We start from the raw sequence: 18,716 nt of genomic DNA, 5'->3' as shown, positions 1-18,716 counted from the left end.
GAGAGAAAGACTGCCAAATCCCCAAATCAAGAAACGAAGAGAAAAATTGAGCAAAAATTTCCTTTTACTTTTAAGGAAGAAAGAAGAAAGAAGAAAGAAAGAAAGAAAGAAAGAAAGAAAGAAAGAAAGAAAGAAAGAAAGAAAGAAAGAAAGAAAGAAAGGAACGAAGGAAGGAAGGAAGAAAGAAAGAAAGAAGGAAGGAAGGAAGGAAGGAAGGAAGGAAGGAAGGAAGGAAGGAAGAAAAAAGAAAAAAAAGAAAGGAATGGGAAATTAATCCTCAGAAGAAACTCATCCAAAGGTTCTCAGACTCTGCAAAAAAACAGCTGGAGAAGAAGTCCACAACTTTTTTCCACTTCAGACCCTTCCCCAAAGGGTTCCCCCTTCCCCATCCCAAAAAAATGCCTCCCACCCACCCACTTGCCCCCCCCTTCCCATCTCTCCATCCCAAATTTCCGGGAAATGGGGATTAAGCTAACTAAGCCAGGATAGCTGGGCTGCCCAGGCGGAAAAAAAAACAGCTCTAGTCCCGACCAGCTTCCAGAACCCTTTTTACGCCAGACAGCCGGCTCAAAGACTTCTCCTGCCTGCTGGATTCCAACTCCCATCTTTTCCCCGGCTGGCTGGGGACGATGGGAGGGCTTGCCAACATCCCATTCTCTGCTGGGGCCGGAGCGGTGGTGCCTTATGGATCTGCTGTGCCCATTTCCCTCTGGCGTTGGGAATCCCCTCCAGAATGGCACCAAGGGCGTGGGGTGGGTGGGTGGGTGGGTGTCAGGAGCCCCCCCCAAGGGCCGAGGGGCCCAACTTGCCCTCCACGAAGCCCCCTCCTCTCCTACCTGCCGTGAATCCGGGGCGTCCCGGTCTTCGGGGGTCCCGGATGCCTGGCACATCCCTTCCCTCCGTAGGGCGGCCAGGTCTTCTCCCAAATTTTCCAGGCGGGCTTGGATGCTGAAGAGCATGAAGAGGCAGGCCAGCAGGCCCACTGCCAGGACCCCCACAATCGCCCGGGGGGCTGGGGGGCACTGCCTCAACCCCAAAGAATCCAGCTTGGGGTAGGGGCTGAAGGCCCCCCTCCAAATCTTCACAGCCATCCTTCTTCCCGGCTTCTTCCCGGATGGAGTCTTCTCTTGGGGGGCAGACCCCAAACCCGGGACCCCTGCAATCCTCAAAAGGGGGAGGGCGGGCCCGGGGCTCCCGAGCCCCCCCACATTTGTCCCCCAGAAATTTCTAGCCTGGCACCCACAGGCTTGCTTTGCGGGGGTGCCCGGCTCTGTCGCCGATCCAGGAGAGTTGGCAGGGCAGTGGTCCCCAGAGGACTCGGGACCCCCAGACATGGCCGGTCCTTGCCCCCCACCCACCCACCTACACACACACACCCACACACACACCCCAAAATCACCACATGGCAGAAGAAGGCAGCTGCAAACTCCAGCTCCCAGATGCACGCTGGAGAGCGGCTTGTGGATCCCTGTGCCCACTGCGGCCGCTTGCAAGGGGAAGGGGCCTCACCAGTCCACCCACCCACCCACCCACCACCAGGCCTCCCCCTCCTCAGCTTCCTGGCCCGGCTTTCCCTGGCGGAGAACGGCTGAACCGGTGCCCAAGCCAGCCACCGCTGATTGAGCAAGGAATTCAGGAAGCTGGCCAGGAGCTGTGGAGGCCGGGTGTGCCCGCCCCGTCTGGAGAGCAGCCAACGGCCAAGGGGTGGCCCTTGGCTGCCGCATCCTGGCGTGGCACCCTCGGAGCTTGGCAAAGGCTTGGCTGGTTGACCCAGGCCAAGCCGCTTCCCGGCACCCAGCCGTTGGGATCAGCTCATCCCAGAAAACCAGATTCCCAGGGCCGGTGCCAAGGGCTTGTTATGCCCTTTCCCAGGGGCCTCGGCTTCCGAGAAGCAAATCGGCCGGGAGGGGGGGTGTCTGACCGCTGCCCCCCCTCTCGAGGGGATGTTTGGGAAGCCAACGTGGAGCCGGTTTGGGGGCAAGCAGAGGGGGCTGGCCATGGGGTGGGTTAACGGAGCAACTGAGTTGGACAGGATCTGGGAGGTCTTCTAGTCCAGCCCCCGACTGAAGCAGGAGACCCCCATACCATTTGAGACAAGGGGCAGTCCGGTCTCTTCTTAAAAAGCGGATGGAGCGCCCACAATTTCTGGTGGCCAGCTGTTCCACTGGTTAATAGTCCTCACTGTTAGGAAGTTTCTCCTTAGTTCCAGGTTGCTTCTCTCCTTGATGAGTTTCCATCCGTTGTTTCTTGTCCTGCCTTTGGGCGCTTTGGAGAATAGCTTGACTCCCTCTTCTTTGGGGCAGCCCCCCTAATATTGGAAGACTGCTATCCTGTCCCCCCTCGTCCTTGTCATTAAATGGGACATCCCCAATTCCAGCAGCCTTTCCTTGTATGTTTTAGCCTCCAGTCCCCTGATCATCTTTGTTGCTCTTCTCTGCACTCTTTCCAGAGTCTCAGCATCTTTTTTACATCGTGGTGACCAAAACTGGATGCCGTATTCCAAGTGTGGCCTTACTAAGGCCTTGTAAAGTGGTATTAACCCTTCACGTGATCTTGATTCTGTCCCTCTGTTAATGCAGCCTAACACTGGGTTGGCTTTTTTGGCTGCTGCAGCACACAGTTGGCTCCTATTTAAAGGATTGTTTACTAGGACTCCGAGATCCCTCTCACAGTTGCTAATATTGAGCCAGGTACTACCTATCCCATCCCTGTGCGTTTGGTTTTTCTTGCCTAAGTATAAAACCTTACTTTTTTTTCTACATTGAATTTCATTTAGTTAGATCGGGCCCTGGGTTCAAGTGGTGGATGGGCTGGCGAAACGGGGACACCCCCCCCCACCCATCCTGAATTCCCGGGAATTTTATCCTGCTCACACAGGCGTGGCACTAGCTGGGAACGATGGGCATTGTGGACCCGCTCTTCTCATGGCAGGGGGTAGCTACCCCTCTCCTGCTCCGAGCTGCAAGGGAAAAGTGAGAAGAAGCCTGTTTAACAACGACAGCAAATCCTGTTCCTCATTTGCACAAACCGCTTCTTTTTCATTTCGACTGACAGCCACAACGGAGCGTGAAACTTTCCGTCGGTAAGCGAGGCAGTGGTGAAGTGAGGTTCGCCTCGTTTCACGACCGTTCTCGCCCCGGTTGTTAAGTGAATCACTGCGGTTGTTAAGTTAGGAAGGCGGTCGTTAAATGAATCCAGAAGTTTGCAAGAGGGGATGATGTGACCCTGGGAGTGGGGGGGGGACACGCCGCGACCGTCGTAAATGCGAGTCGGCTGCCCAGCGTCTCGAATTTCGACCAGGGGACCATGGAAACGATGGAACGGTCATGTGAAAAGAAGGGTCCTACGTCGCCGTTGTAACTTTGAACGGTCACTAAATGAGGCGTCGTAAGACGAGGACTACCGGCCTTCCGTTTCGGAAGAGCGGAAACCTCCGGATTTGAGGCGGACGAGTTCCGGGGCCAGGAAGCGCAACCGACGGTTGGCCAAGAGATGGGTTATTGCGGTGTTTCTTTTATCGATCGGATAAAAGCCACGGGTGGAATTGCCCCCTTCTTGGGGACAAGGGACGTTGACCGGCGGCAGGGGCTAGGAAATACGGGGCGTGCTTTGAAAGAAGCGGTTGGAAGAAGTTTTGTTGGACTATAGCAATACAGATATAGATATCCAGCGTGCAAACAGGGAAGTTTGGGACCGGATGGAAAAGTCCCTGGTTGTGCTCAAAAGCAAAATGATTCGCTGGACATTTTTCAGTAGCTCGGTGGAGAAGCGGTTTCTGTGGCTTCCCCCCCCCCTGTTCAAGGAGACCCCCCCCCCAAGGGAGGCCGCTTGAACCCGGGCCCGACAGCCAACAGCCACGTTGGCCAGGGACCGTGGGACCTGGATTGCTCACCCGTCTTGCAGGGAGGGGCGGAGTTGCCCTAAATAACGTAGTCTGGAGGACAGAGTGGTTTTTCTTTCTTTCTTTCTTTCTTTCTTTCTTTCTTTCTTTCTTTCTTTCTTTCTTTCTTTCTTTCTTTCTTTCTGTCTCTCTCGCTCTCTCTCTCTCTTTCTCTCTTTTCTTTTTTCTTTTCTTTTCTTTCCTTCCTGAGGACAAAGTGGTGGTTCTTTTTCTTTCTTTTTTTTCTTTCTTTCTCTCTCTTTCTCTCTTTTCTTTTCTTTCCTTCCTTCCTGAGGACAAAGTGGTGGTTCTTTCTCTTTCTTTCTTTCTTTTTCTTTCTTTCTCTCTCTTTCTCTCTTTTCTTTCCTTCCTTCCTGAGGACAAAGTGGTCCTTTCTTTCTTTCTTTCTTTCTTTCTTTCTTTTTCTTTCTTTCTCTTTTCTTTTCTTTTCTTTCCTTCCTTCCTGAGGACAAAGTGGTCCTTTCTTTCTTTCTTTCTTTCTTTCTTTTTCTTTCTTTCTCTTTTCTTTTCTTTTCTTTCCTTCCTTCCTGAGGACAAAGTGGTGGTTCTTTCTCTTTCTTTCTTTCTTTCTTTCTTTCTTTCTTTTTCTTTCTTTCTTTCTTTCTTTCTTTCCTTCTCTCTCTCTCTTTCTCTCTTTTTTTCTTTCCTTCCTTCCTGAGGACAAAGTGGTGATTCTTTCTTTCTCTTTCTTTTTTTTTCTTTCTCTCTTTCTTCCTTCCTTTCTCCCTCCTCCTTTTCTTTCTCTTTTTCTTTCTTCTTTCCTTTCTCCCTCCCTCCTTTCCTTTCTTTCCTTTCTTTCTTTCTTCCTTCCTTTCTCCCTCCCTCCCTCCCTTCCTCCCTTTCTTTCTTTCTTTGTTCCTCCCTCCCTCCCTCCCTTCCTTCCTTCCTTCCTTCCTCTTTCTTTTCTCTTTCTTTCTTTCTTTCTTTGTTTCTTTCTTTCTTTCTTCCCTTCCTTCCTTCCTTCCTCCCTCCCTCCCTTTCTTTTTTTCTTTCTTTTTTTCCTTTTCTTCCCTTCCATCCCTTCCCCTCCTGTTCTTCTTCTTCCTCACCAACAGCCCAGAAGATCGGCTCAAGATCCAGAAGGGCCTAACTATCAAAATGAAATTCAATGGTGAGTAAACCTCCTAAGATTTTATATTTGTGCAAGAAAAAACAAATGTACAGATACAGTATAGGCGGTACCTGGCTCAATAGTAGCAACTGTGAGAGGGACCTCGGAGTCCTAGTGGACAAACACTTAAATAGGAGCCAGCTGTGTGTTGCAGCTGCATTAACAGAGGGATAGAATCAAGATCACGTGAAGCATTAATATCACTTTACAAGGCCTTGGTAAGGCCACACTTGGAGTACTGCATCCAGTTTTGGTCACCACGATGTAAAGAAGATGCTGAGACTCTAGAAAGAGTGCAGAGAAGAGCAACAAAGATGATCAGGGGACTGGAGGCTAAAACATAGAAGGAACAGTTGCTGGAATTGGGAATGTCTAGTTTAATGAAGAGAAGGACGAGGGGGGACAGGATAGCAGCGTTCCAGTATCTCAGGGGCTGCCCCAAAGAAGAGGGAGTCAAGCCATTCTCCAAAGCGCCTGAAGGCAGGACAAGAAGCAACGGATGGAAACTCATCAAGGAGAGAAGCAACTTACAACTAAAGAGATTTTTTTTTTCAATTCAGTAAATAAATAATATCATTCCAGGAAACAACGAAAAACAAAGCATCAGGGCTGTGAGGATCTTGAAAAGATGGCTCCAGGTGCAGGTGAAATACGTGGGAAAGTGCTAAAATAGGATTTGCTCGGAGAGCGACTGTGTGACTTGCGCATGGCACGTGCAAAGGCCGGATCTGTGCCAGACGATTGTATGAATGCCGCCGTTGTTCTCCTAGACAAAGGAAACGGTCAGCTTCTGCATATAGGCCAGGTAGGATACACAACCTGATTAACTAATTCTGCTTTATCGTACGGCTACATAAACAGAAGCTTGCGAGTCTGAAGGTACAAACTTCCCATTGTTTTCTTTTATAAGCCGATAAGCAAAGGCTATAAAACAGACAGTGGGAGATTTGTACTTTCAGACTGGCAAGACTCAGAACGGAACAAAATGGCAGAGTTGGAAGGGACCTTGGAGGTCATCTAGTCCAACCCCCTGCTCAGGCAGGAAACCCTACACCATTTCAGACAAAAGGCTGTCCAGTCTCTTCTTAAAAACTTCCAGTGTTGGAGCATTCACCGCTTCTGGAGGCTGGTGGTTCCACGGGTTAATTGTTCTCACTGTCAGGAAGTTTCTCCTTAGTTCTAGGTTGCTTCTCTCCTTGATTCGTTTCCATCTGTTGCCTTTGGAGAATGTGGACCCCCTCTTCTTTGTGGCAGCCTCTCTCAAAAAAAAAAAAAAATATTGGAAAACTGCTATCGTTTCATCCCCTAGCCCAGTGGTTCTCAACCTTTTTAATGCCGCGACCCCCAACCGGTTGTAAGTCGAGGACTACTCAACCGGTCGTAAGTCGAGGACTACTCAACTGGTGCAGCACCCTTTGCAGAATGGGACTTTTGGCGGGCTCAGCAGGGCAGAGACAGCCTGGACAATTCCTATTGGCTTTGGAAAGCCAATAGAATTAAACTCTATTCAAGAGAGTCTATTTTATTGGCTTTCAAAAGCCAATAGAATAAAAGGGAGGAACACAGCTAAGGAAAAGGGGGAAAAAAATGGCGGACTGCGTTGTTTGGCGACCCCCGTGAAATGGTCGTTCGACCCCAAATGGGGTCCCGACCCCCAGGTGGAGAACCGCTGCCCTAGCCCTTCTTTTCGTTAAACTAGCCAAACCCAAATTCTTCCTATCTTTTAGTCTCCAGGCCTTTAATCATCTCCGTTGCTCTTCTTTGCACTTTTTTTTTTTCCCCAAAGTCTCAACATCTTTGTTGTAATGTGGGGACCAAAACTGGACGCGATATTCCAGGTGTGGCCTTACTAAGGCTTTAACAATGCCGTACTAGCACTTTGTGTGATCTGGATTCCACCCCTGTTTCTGCAAGCGAGGATCGCGTGGGCTTCGCGCGTGAGCCAAATCGGACAAGTTCTCGAAAAAGTACGCTGCAATCGAGTCGAGTTAGCTCATTTTGTTGAGTCTCCCCGTCTGGTCTGACTTCAGTCGTGCGTGATTCATGTTAGAAATTTCCCAGCATCTTTTCTGAGACCGTGGTAAAAATTGGGGAGATTCCTATGCGAGTCTCTTTGATTTCCCCGTGTGCAGCTCAAGGCCACGTCCTCTTTTATCTGATGGCTCCCCAGACAGGGAGTCTTCCATTACCAAAAGAGTCCTGGGTGACTCAGGGGTCAGAAGGCAGCCCGGCAGGTTAACTCTGCCATCTGCCAGGAGTTCGATTCTCACCAGCTCACGGTCGACTCGGCTTTCCGTCCTTCCGAGGTCGGTCAAATGGGGACCCAGATTGTTGGAGGTCAATAGGCTGACTCTGTAAATCGCTTAGAGAGGGTTGTAAGAGCCCCGTGAAGAGGTAGATAAGTCTAGGTGCTATTGCTATCTTCCTTCTTTCCTTCCTTCTCCTTGTTTCCTTTCCTTCTTTCTCATTTTCCTTCCTTCATTTCCTTTCCTTCTTCCTCATTTTCCTTCCTTCTCATTTCCTTTCCTTCCTTCTCATTTCCTTTCCTTCTTTTTCGTTCCTTCCTTCTCATTTCTCCTTTCTCATTTTCCTTCCTTCCTTGTTTTCTTTCCTTTTCTCATTTTCCTTCCTTCTCCTTCCCTTCCTTGTTTCCTTTCCTGTTTTCCTTCCTTCCTTTCTTATTTCCTTTCCTTCTCATTTTCCTCGTTTCCTTTCCTTCTTTCATTTTCCTTCCCTCCCTTTCTTCCTTATTTCCTTTCCTTTTCTCATTTTCCTTCCTTCTCCTTCCCTTCTTTCATTTTCCTTCCTTCCTTCTCGTTTCCTTTCTTTTTCCTTCCTTCCTTCACTTCCTTCTTTCCTTCCTTCTGTTTTTTCCTTTTCCTTCCTTCTCCTTCTTTTCCTTTCTCATTTTCCTTCCTTCCTTGTTTCCTTTCCTTCTTTCTCATTTCCCTCCCTCCTTCCCTTTCCTTCCTTCCTCCCTCCCTTCCTTCCTTCTCATTTTCCTTCCTTCCTTCTCGTTTCCTTTCTCATTTTCCTTCCTTCCTTCCCTTCCTTCTTCTTCATTTTCCTTCCTTCCTTCTCCTTGTTTCCTTTCCTTTTCTCATTTTCCTTCCTTCCTTGTTTCCTTTCCTTCTTTCTCATTTTCCTTCCTTCCTTCTTTCATTTCCTTCTTCATTTTCCTTCCTTCCTTCTCCTTGTTTCCTTTCTATTTCTGGTTTTCCTTCTTTCCTTGTTTCCTTTCCTTTCTTTTTCCTTCCTTCCTTCTCCTTGTTTCCTTTCCTTTCTTTTTCCTTCCTTCCTTCCTTCTCCTTGTTTCCTTTCCTTCTTTCTCATTTTCCTTCCTTCCTTCCTTCCTTCCTTCCTTCCTTCCTTCCTTCCTTCCTTCCTTCCTTCCTTCCTTCCTTCCCAGTGGTTAGAATGCAGCATTGCAGGCTAACTCTGACCACTGCCAGGAATTGGACAGTCATTTGTCTTAAATGGGCTAGGGTTTCCTGCCGGAGCAGGGGGTTGGACTAGATGACCTCCAAGGTTCCTTCCGACTCTCTTTTCCTTCCTTCCTTCCTTCCTTCCTTCCTTCCTTCCTTCCTTCCTTCCTTCCTTCCCTCCCTCACGACCGGCTCAAGGTTGACTCAGCCTTCTGTCCTTCCGAGGTCGGTAAAATAAAGACCCAGATTGTTGGGGGGACAATAAGCCGAGTCTGTAAACCGCTTAGAGAGGGCTGTAAACCACTGTGCAGCGGTATATAAGTCTAAGTGCTATTGCCACCACCCTCACCGCCATCTTGTCCGAAGTTTATTCCCCGTAAATCTTTCATTAAATTCACGACAAAGACACGAACGTGATTGTGTTTATTGTCCAGGTGTTGGTAGAAAATGTACAACAACGCGAGTGGACTTGAATTATAGAGCGCTTTGCTCGAATATGGAGTTTGAAAGTTGGCGGCTTCAAGCAAAATGGACGGCAGGGGATGGAAATAAGGCACATACCGGTAGTCCTCTACTTACGACCACAACGGAGCCCTGAATTTATGTTGCTAAGTGAAACGTTTTCAGAAGGTCGCAAAAGGGGATCACTGTGACCATCACTAATACGAGCCACTTGCCAAGCCTCCAAATTTTGATGGCGTGACCGTGAGGGTGCTGCAACGGTCGTAAAGTGTGAGACACGGCCCCGGGTCGCTTTTTTTCCAGTGCCGTTGTAACTTCCGAAGGTCACTAAACAAATCGTCGTTACGTCGAGGACCCGCTGTCACTGGACTCGGGCTCAACACTGAACAGGGGCTAAAGAAAAGACCCACGAGATTTCCTTCGTGGTTGTATGTAATTGTGGTAAACACACAAGGGAGGTATTGAGGTCACACGGTGTGTGGTGGGTTCATTTTTGTAGGCCGATGATGTGTCGTATTGTTCAAGAGGTGTAAAGATTGGCGGCAAACGTTGGATTGTGCAATTGTGCGACACGACGGGGAGCCTCGATCCGAAATGACACACCGGAGACAAAGATAAGCTGGGTGTGCAGAGGAAATAGAGTGGACAGCCCCTGGTCTGAAATGGAACGGGGTCTCCTGCTTGAGCAGGGGGTTGGACTAGATGACCTCCAGGGTCCCTTCCAACTCTGTTATCCTGTTATTCCTCCTCCTCCTCTTCCTTTTTAAGAAGAAACTGGACAGCCATTTGTCTGAAATGATATAGGGTTTCCTGCCTGAGCAGGGGGTTGGACTAGATGACCTCCAAGGTCCCTTCCAACTGTTTTCCTTCCTTCCTTCCTTCCTTCCTTCCTTCCTTCCTTCCTTCCTTCCTTCCTTCCTTCCTTCTCCAACACTGGAAGTTTTTGAGAAGAGACTGGACAGCCATTTGTCTGAAATGGAATAGGGTTTTCTGCCTGAGCAGGGGGTTGGACTAGATGACCTCCAAGATCCTTTCCGAGTCTGTTATTCTTCCTTCCTTCCTCCTCCTCCTCCTCTTCCTTTTTAAGAAGAAACTGGACAGCCCTTTGTCTGAAATGGAATAGAGTCTCCTGCCTGAGCAGGGGGTTGGACTAGATGACCTCCCAGGTCCCTTCCCACTCTGTTATGCTGAAATAGCGGGGGCCCATAGAATCATCAGCTGAGTCCCTTGGGCCAGAGAGACATCGAAGATCAAAGCGTAACCGAAATACAGACGATCCTCGGCTTACAAGCGTAACCGAAATACAGACGGTCCTCGGCTTACAACAGTCCATTTAGCGACCGTTCGAAGTCACAACGGCCCCGGAAAAAAAAAGCACCCACCTGTGACCGTTTTTCACCCTTAACGGCCGTCGCAGCATCCCCGTGGTCCCACCATCAAAATTCAGACAGCTCAACCACCGATTTGTATTTACGACGGTCGCAGCGTCCCCCCGTGTGTGTGTGTGTGAGAGAGATCCTGTGATCCCTCTTTTACGACCATCTGACACGCGAAGCCAAGGATGGGGGGGGGGAAGCCAGATTCACTTAACAGCCATGTGACTATCTCAGCATCCGCGGTGATTCATTTAACGACGGTAGCACGAAAGGTGGATAAACGGGGCAAAACTCGCCGGACCAACGTCTCGCTTAAATTTCAGGGTCCTTTGTGGTCGTAAGTCGGGGACCGCCCGTACCGAAGGGGTGAAAAGGGGGGGGAGGGAACCCAGCGAGTCACACGGGAACAGGCCGTGCACTCAGAAGCAGAAGTGAGAACAAAAAAACCCCTGCATGACTCGTTCTCAGGGCGCACGGAATCGGCTCCTTTGCCCGGTCAGAAAAACACACCTCGACTTACGACGGGGTTCCCTTAGCGACCGTTCAAAGTTGCGCTGAAAAAAAAATTGGACTCAGGACTGGTCCTCACGCTTACGACCATCAGGGCATCAAACTTCGGACGCCGCTGACTTGTATTTATGTTCCGAGGTTACGTGAACCCCCCTTTTTCCATATTTCTGACGAGCAAAATCAACGGGGGTGGGGGAGAAGCCGTGCCGGTTGTTAAGCAGGTCATCACGGGATTCCGGTTTTTTTGGGGGGGGGTGGCGGTCGTTAAGAAAAGCAGCAGGTCGTGAAGTAAACCCCCCCACGGTCATTAAGTGAAACCCCTGGTTTCGGCCAGGAAAAAATGTCGTCAGTTCACCTCGTCATAAATGAGGGCTGATTGCCCCCAAAGCCATCACATGACATTGGGGGGGGGGTTCGGAATTTTGAATCTCCCTTTTAAGTCCCTTTTGAGAGGGTGTCTGTTGCGATTTCCGTCGTAAGTAGAGGACCACCTGCTTTTTGCTACGTCTGGTTCCTTGAAGGCCAAGCAAAGAATCCCGTTTTTAAGCTTTTGGTTCCAGCTCAGTGGAGTTCCCGGAAGCAACCCCGTGCCAGTTGTAAGCTATTTGTTGCTGGTGCGATGTTCACAAAACCCCCTCGGCAAAAAAAAAAAAAAAATACAACGTACACCCTGGCCGCACAAGCAGAACCGAGCCGATTCCTTTTCGACATCTCCTTTGGAAAACACCCACGTTTCCGAAGAAGGAAGGAAGGGCAGTGTGTTTTGAGACACACAAACAGGAAGTCGCGTGGGGCACGAGGCTGGCCTGGCCAATGCTCGCCGCCCACGCAGAGGACACGGAGGTGTGTGTCACACAATACACAACCAACGGCAGCCTTTGCAACGGCGTCTGCTAGGGAACGAGAGCCGGAAAACCTGTGTTGTTCTACTTTTATTTCCACGCTGTGTCGTAAAATGGGAGGGTGCCAACTTTCCGCACCAGAGGGCACCGCCCTTGCTAAATGTTGTGGCGAGCAGGGACAGCGGCCAGGAGCGTGGCTTTAAAAGCAAACGGTGGGGCGGGGTATTTCGTTACGTTAAGCTGTGTCGGCCATTGCTGCCAATTGCAACCTTTGTAAAGATATAGAATGGGAAGGGGAGGTGGGGAAAAACCATCATCCACAGGTCCGGTTGCATCAGAGGCCCTGCGCATCGATGTTCCCGGGAGGCGGGCTGCAGTTTTGACCCTCGGCAATGCTTCGCAAGGGCACGCGGCCTTTGGCAACGCTGCATTCGCAGGTGCGCGCAAGGTGTTTGCAACACGACGCTGCATTGGGCAGGCGCGTGCAACGATTTGCAGTGCCACTACATTCCCAGGCGTGCACAACCTTCGCTATGCGGCACTGGCAGGTGCCTGCGACCTTTCGCAGGTGCGTGCGACCTTTCCCCACACCACATTTCTAGGGGTGTGCAACCTTTGGCAGCCCCGACGTGGGTTTTCAGGTCTTTTTTGTAGGTGCGGGTTAACTTGGGTGCACGTAGCCCCAAGTGGTTGTCTGAACACCCTCCCTCAAGTAGAAACCAACCACTGGGGCAGGGCTTGGGCCCCTCCCATCCTCACAGCCAATGGGGAGTTTCAATCCTTTACGGGGGAGGCTTAGCGTCCACTTCCTTGAGGTCCTGTCACCCCCTGCTGGCTGGGATCCAAACATCAGTCTGTGGAGCCACATGTGCTCTGGGGGTCCTTCTTGGACAGCCCCCACGGCTGCAGGACAATCCTGCTTGGTGGTGCGTGAACGTGTCGCATCCATGTCGTACCGCACCAAGAGGGCGGGCACCCTTCTAAGCATCCAGTGCGCCCGACAAAAAAGCGACGTAAAAGTATAAAAATACAAAACAGACGATGCCAGGGGTGCTCCAGCCAGGGTGCAAAGCAGAACAGAGTTGGGAACGGGAGTAGATAAATGGAGTCCGCACACGTCACTGACGCAGTTCCTCGTTGTTGGATCCATTTTTGGACTCCCGCCGCTGTTTGGACTGCAGAGTTTTTGCAACCAAGCGGAAGGCGCAGCGCCTGGTGAGAAGACACACACCCCCGCCCCACCACCCTTTAACTTGCTGGCACCCGGGTGGACGTCGGAATCACGGACCCCCAAGCGAGAAACGGAGAATTGCCGGTCCAGAAACAAAAAGGAACAATCGGGACGCCGCTCTGCGCTCCGACGCGTCCGCCGTACGGAAGGCAGCAACTGCGGCTGTGTGCCTCCTCTCTGTTTCTGCAAAGCCCACCCGGGTCCCCAGCCCAGTGGTCATTCCCGCTGCCCAGTCTTCTCAGTGGACCTGGAAGAGGCCGAAATAGGTGAGGTAGCGGTCAGCCTTCAGACGGACCTCCGGGATGGTGCGCAAACGGATGGAGGCTTCGGGACGCAGGAGAAGCAGACCGGACACCTGGCAGACGTGCAGTTCGGCCTCCTGGGGTCCGGAGCTGGTGGGGGGGAACTGCTCCAAACAGCGCAAGGCCAGCTGGCCGCTCAGCATCACGTCCAGCTTCATGTAGACCGTCTTCCCCTCGTTGAAGTGGACCTAGAAACGTGGACAGAAGCAACACGGATGGAAAGTGTCGGGGCTCTGTCGCGCACGTGAATCAAGTCCTCTACATAGGCCTCGTTCAAAGTTGCGACCTACTTGAAAAAGGGGACTTACCATCTACGTCCGAAGTTCTGAGGGTCAACCTCCCCCCCCCAGCCCCACCTACGGGGGAGTCCTCGACTTAGGATCACAAGGGAGCCCAAATTGTCCACCGCTAAGCGAGACAGTTGCGAAATGAGTTTGGTCCCATTTGATGAATTTTCTCGCCACGGCTGTTAAGTGAATCCCTGTGGTTGTTAAGCGAGTCACCCGGTTGTTGAGTCAATCTGGCTTCCCCCTGCAGAAGGTCGCAAAGGGGGATCTTGTGATACACACCCCCTGGGACGCTGCGACCGTGATAAATACGAGTCAATTGCCAAATGACTAAATTTTGATCGCGTGACCACGGGGACGCGGCGACGGTTGTGGGAAAAATGCTCCTAAATCCCTTTTTTCAGCGCCGTTGTTAACTTTGAACGGTCACTAAATGAACTCTTGAGGACTACCCGCGTGGTTGTTTTTCCGTGCTGTCTGGGGAATTCTGGGAGTTGAGGTCCACCCCTCTTGGAACAACACGGAGTTTGCCAATCAACTCCCTTGAAACGCATCCAAGGGTCAATCAAGGGTTCTCGTGACCATCCCCGCCCATCCGCGGCAAAGTCCCAGAATTCTTTGCTCTTCCTACCCACAAGCCCCCCTCCTTTTTGAGCTCACCTGGCAATACAGGTAATACAGGCCCCTTTTGACCACCGTGAACTCTCCGCGGCTGTTGTCGTACCGCAGGGGGTTGGTGGCGTTCAGCTTGGCTTCCGCCCATCCGCGGATGGTCCCGTTGGCATCTGGGGGGGGGCGAGGGAGACAGAGGAGGAGGGGGAATGAACATTGGAGCCCCAGCCCCCCAGCTGTGGGCAGAGGCCTCACCCCTCCCCTCTGTGGGGACCCCCTGAAGCCCCCCCACAGAATAGCCAGGGTGCCTTCCCAATGCTGCACGAAGTTGCCCGCTTTCTGAGTTCGTGCGCGCAACTGGATGGCGCAAGCGACCTCACTTAAGGGCCAGGAGGCCGGGTGAGAGAGAGGGGGGGGGGTTGAGGTGGGCAGGGGGCAAGCCAATGTTCCCCACCTGCCTTGCAAAAGCTCCCACCCCACCCCCCGAAGTGTTACCTGCCTGCATCCCAGCTCGTCCAAAGGAGGCTTGCACTAAAAGAGAAAGAGAGAACGAGAGAGAGAGAGAAAGGAAGTGTGAGGGAGGGAGGGAGGGAGGGAGGGAGGGAGGAAGAAAGGAAGGAAGGAAGGAAGGGAGGAAGGGAGGGGAAGGGAGGGGGAGGAAAAAAAGGAAGGAAATAAGAGAGAGAGAAAGGAAGAGGGAGGGAGGGAGGGAGGGAGGGAGGGAGGGAGGGAGGGAGGAAGGAAGGAAGGAAGGAAGGAAGGAAGGAAGGAAGGAAGGAAGGAAGGAAGGAAAGAAATAAGAGGGAGGCAGGAGGGGAGGAAGCAAGGAAGAGAGATGGAGGGAGGAATGGAGGAGATGGGAATGAAAGGGAGGGAGGGAGGAAGGAAGGAAGGATGGGGAAGAAGAATAAGGAAGATGAGAAGAAGGGAAAGAAGGGGATGGAGGGAGGCAAGAAGGAAGGAAGGAGAAAAAAAGAAAGAAAGAAAGAAAGAAAGAAAGAAAGAAAGAAAGAATCAGTTTGATGGACGGAGGTGGGAGATGCTCCAAATAAAATCCAGGCACCCAACCCCCCCCCCATTTCTTCCTCCCCCCCCCCGCTCTGGCATCTTTTCTCTCAGGGGGGGGGGCCGGTGAGGACCCCAGGAGACCCTCCCTCACCTTCGTAGTGGGCGGCACAGATATTTCCCGTCCGGCAAGGCCGAACCCGTTTCCCCTTCTCAGCTGAAAAAGAGAGAGGGGTTTATTTGGGGGGGGGGGTGTTGAAAGACCCCAGAGAATAAGACAACATCGGGGGGGGGGCAATTTTCCTGGCCGTCAGAGTTCAGGCACTCCTCGAGTTACAACGTTCCATTTAGCGACCGTTCAAAAGTTACCAACGGCACTGAGAAAAGTTGACTCAAATGCCCCTTTTTCACCCTGACGACCGTTGCCGCATCCTCAAGATCACGGGATCGAAATTCCAGACGCTCGGCAACCCACTCGCGTTTACGACGGCGTCGCTGTGTCTCCCGGGGGTCACGGGGCTCGGAAGCCGGCTGGGAAGGTCACAAAGGATGATCAGGTGACCACGGGGATGCTGCAACGGCCATAAGTGCGAGGACCGATTGTAAGTCCCTTTTTTTTCCAGTGCTGCTTTGACTTTAAACCAGGCAGCTCCAAACTTGTCGACTTTCAGACTTGTGGACTTCAACTCCCAGAATTCCTCAGCCAGCGTGAGGGAACTAGGACCCTTTCATGACTTGTGGACTTCAACTCCCAGAATTCCTCAGCCACAAATCATAAAAGGGCCATAGTTCCTTCACACTGGCTGAGGAATTCTGGGAGTTGAAGTCCACAAGTCATCAAAGGGCCAAGTTGGAAGACCCCCAGCTTGTGGACTTCAACTCCCAGAATTCCTCAGCCAGCCTCCATTTTGTTTGTTAGATTTAAGACAGGAGTCTTCAAACCTGGCCCTTTGATGACTTGTGGACTTCAACTCCCAGAATTCCTCAGCCAGCGTGAGGGAACTGGGACTGAGGAATTCTGGGAGCTGAAGTCCACAAGTCTGAAAGTCAACAAGTTTGCAGACCTGAGCTTTAAACAGTCGCTAAATGAGTAATTGTTAAATCGAGGACTTTTGTGCATTCTGCCCAGTCTTCGAAGGAGCGACTCACCTTGCCTTCGATGCCGCAGCGCCCCCTGCTGGGCAAAATGGTGCAGGAACTTCCCTTGGTTGTTCCAGCTGGAGGAGAGCACCACCTAAAGGAGCAGAGAGGTACTGCAGGTTAATGCAAAATTTGGGGGCTTGGTACAATCAACCCCAAATTTCAATTCAAATCCCTAATTTGGCAAAAGCAGCTTTGCAGCCCCTATGAAGCACATCAACCCCAAAACACGGGACACGCTCAGCGAACATCTCGAAGCAACGAGCCAAGCTGCATGCTACAGGGAAAGGTAGCCAGCTTCTTCGGCATGTAACAATCCAGAAAGGAATTAGACCAATCCTTCTTCTTCTGGTCCACCCCCAATTCTCCCTTGGTTTTTCCTTCTTCTTTCCCACCACAAAAGGCAAATTGTTGCACGTTTGCGGCTTCATCTCTTAAAATCATTTACAAAATTCAATCTCTACCCCCCCCCCCAAAAGAAAAGAAATTTAGTTTAAGAGAGCATCAGAACAAGATTTTCCAGATTCACAAAACAGGCACGGGACTCATTCCTCAACAGCATTTACTCATGCTAGACTTATGGAATCTCCATGTTCAGAGGCAGTCTATCCCAGAATACCAATATCTTGGGGAACAAACGAGGAAAAGCAGGGGGGTTGGACTAGAAGACCTCCAAGGTCCCTTTCAACTATGTTATTCTATTCTATTCTGTTCTATTCTATTCTATATTTTATTATTCTATTCTATTCTATTCTATTCCAGTCTAGTCTAGTCTATTCCAGTCCAGTCCAGTCCAGTCCAGTCCAGTCTATATTTTATTATTCTATTCTGTTCTATTTGGTTCTATTCTATTCTGTTCTGTTCTATTATATATTTTATTATTCTATTCTAGTCTAGTCTAGTCTATTCTAGTCTATTCTAGTCCAGTCCAGTCCAGTCCAGTCCAGTCCAGTCCAGTCTATATTTTATTATTCTATTCTATTCTGTTCTATTTGGTTCTATTCTATTCTGTTCTGTTCTAATCTATATTTTATTATTCTGTTCTATTCTGTTTTATTCTTCGAACAGTCACTAAATGAACTGTTGTTAAGCCGAGGATTGCAGATAGCAGAAAACAGCCCATTGCACAAAGTTGCCAATAATAATAACAATAATAAAGTTGGAAGGGACCTTGGAGGTCATCTAGTCCAACCCCCTGCTCAGGTAGGATATTCCATTTCAGACAAGTGGCTGTCCAGTCTCTTCTTAAAATTTCCAGTGTTGGAGAAGGGAGGAAGGGAAATAAAAAAATAAAGAGACTCGGAAGGGACCTTGGAGGTCATCTAGTCTAACCCCCTGCTCCGGCAGGAAACCCTAACCCATTTCAGACAAAAGGCTGTCCAGTGCATGCAAAATAAAATTCTTCACCGCGGTGGGGCAAAAACATCCGTTCGCTTACCGGGTCCAACTCCTCCGACAGCACTTTCTGAGAAAAAAAAGAAGAGCCCAAGTCAAGCCACCGGACTACACAAACCATCCTCCCCAACATTGTCACAATTTCCAAAGAGTGAAGAGGTCAATTTGAAAATCGAAACCCATTTTTTTTTTTTGCATGTATGCCTGGCTGAGGAATTCTGGGAGTGGAAGTCCACAAGCAGGGTCTTCAAACTTGCCCCTTAGATGACTTGTGGACTACAACTCCCAGAATTCCTCAGCCAGCGTGAGGGAACTAGGATCCCTTTATGACTTGTGGACCAACTCCCAGAATTCCTCAGCCAGCATGAGGGAATTAGGACCCCTTTATGACTTGTGGACTTCAACTCCCAGAATTCCTCAGCCAGCATGAGGGAACTATGACCCTTTGATGACTTGTGGACTTCAACTCCCAGAATTCCTCAGCCAGCATGAGGGAACTATGACCCTTTGATGACTTGTGGACTTCAACTCCCAGAATTCCTCAGCCAGCATGAGGGAACTATGACCCTTTGATGACTTGTGGACTTCAACTCCCAGAATTCCTCAGCCAGCATGAGGGAACTATGACCCTTTGATGACTTGTGGACTTCAACTCCCAGAATTCCTCAGCCAGCATGAGGGAACTATGACCCTTTGATGACTTGTGGACTTCAACTCCCAGAATTCCTCAGCCAGGCAAACTGGCTGAGGAATTCTGGGAGTTGAACTCCACAAGTCATCAAAGGGCCAAGTTTGAAGACCCCTGTTTTAAAGTGTTTGCCCACCAATCAGGGCTTATGCTTGAAGACGAGATGGGGGGGGGGCAATTCCTCCATGGGAAAAGTTTGAAATTTAGTTCAGGGGTGGTGGTGGTGAGCAGGCCCGAGCGGAGGTTGCTATGGCAACATAGCAAAACAGATGTCCCAATTCCCCAGCTGTTTGGGCCTTGCAGAACAAAACAAAACAAAACAAATTTAAGAAAAGCAGATTTGCGGATTGTTTTGCGCTCAGCTGGTGGCGAGAGGTTTTTAAAATAAAATTTAAAAAAAATACGCAGGTTGGAAGGAGGCCAAACACA

The 18,716-nt window shown here is 50.4% G+C and overlaps 1 protein-coding gene across 1 annotated transcript in view; it reads right to left on the bottom strand.

The window, feature by feature from the left end:
• The window catches only part of LOC120305642, a 35,631-nt gene that overhangs the window by 13,115 nt on the left and 3,800 nt on the right, over nucleotides 1–18,716 (bottom strand). The window contains exons 2-8 of the mRNA XM_039337818.1: nucleotides 17,643–17,669; nucleotides 16,214–16,298; nucleotides 15,219–15,281; nucleotides 14,555–14,590; nucleotides 14,108–14,232; nucleotides 13,099–13,348; nucleotides 837–1,486 (exon numbers count right to left, since the gene is read on the bottom strand). Coding sequence (XP_039193752.1) covers nucleotides 837–1,486; nucleotides 13,099–13,348; nucleotides 14,108–14,232; nucleotides 14,555–14,590; nucleotides 15,219–15,281; nucleotides 16,214–16,298; nucleotides 17,643–17,669 — 1,236 coding nt within the window. The remainder of the gene's footprint in view (nucleotides 1–836; nucleotides 1,487–13,098; nucleotides 13,349–14,107; nucleotides 14,233–14,554; nucleotides 14,591–15,218; nucleotides 15,282–16,213; nucleotides 16,299–17,642; nucleotides 17,670–18,716) is intronic.

Source organism: Crotalus tigris, unplaced genomic scaffold (assembly GCF_016545835.1).
Source record: "Crotalus tigris isolate CLP2741 ecotype Arizona unplaced genomic scaffold, ASM1654583v1 scf7180000017690.20705106771:4171800, whole genome shotgun sequence".
Lineage (NCBI taxonomy): Eukaryota > Metazoa > Chordata > Lepidosauria > Squamata > Viperidae > Crotalus > Crotalus tigris.
Note: the sequence above shows the minus strand (reverse complement) of the source record. Positions and strands in the feature narration are given on the sequence as shown.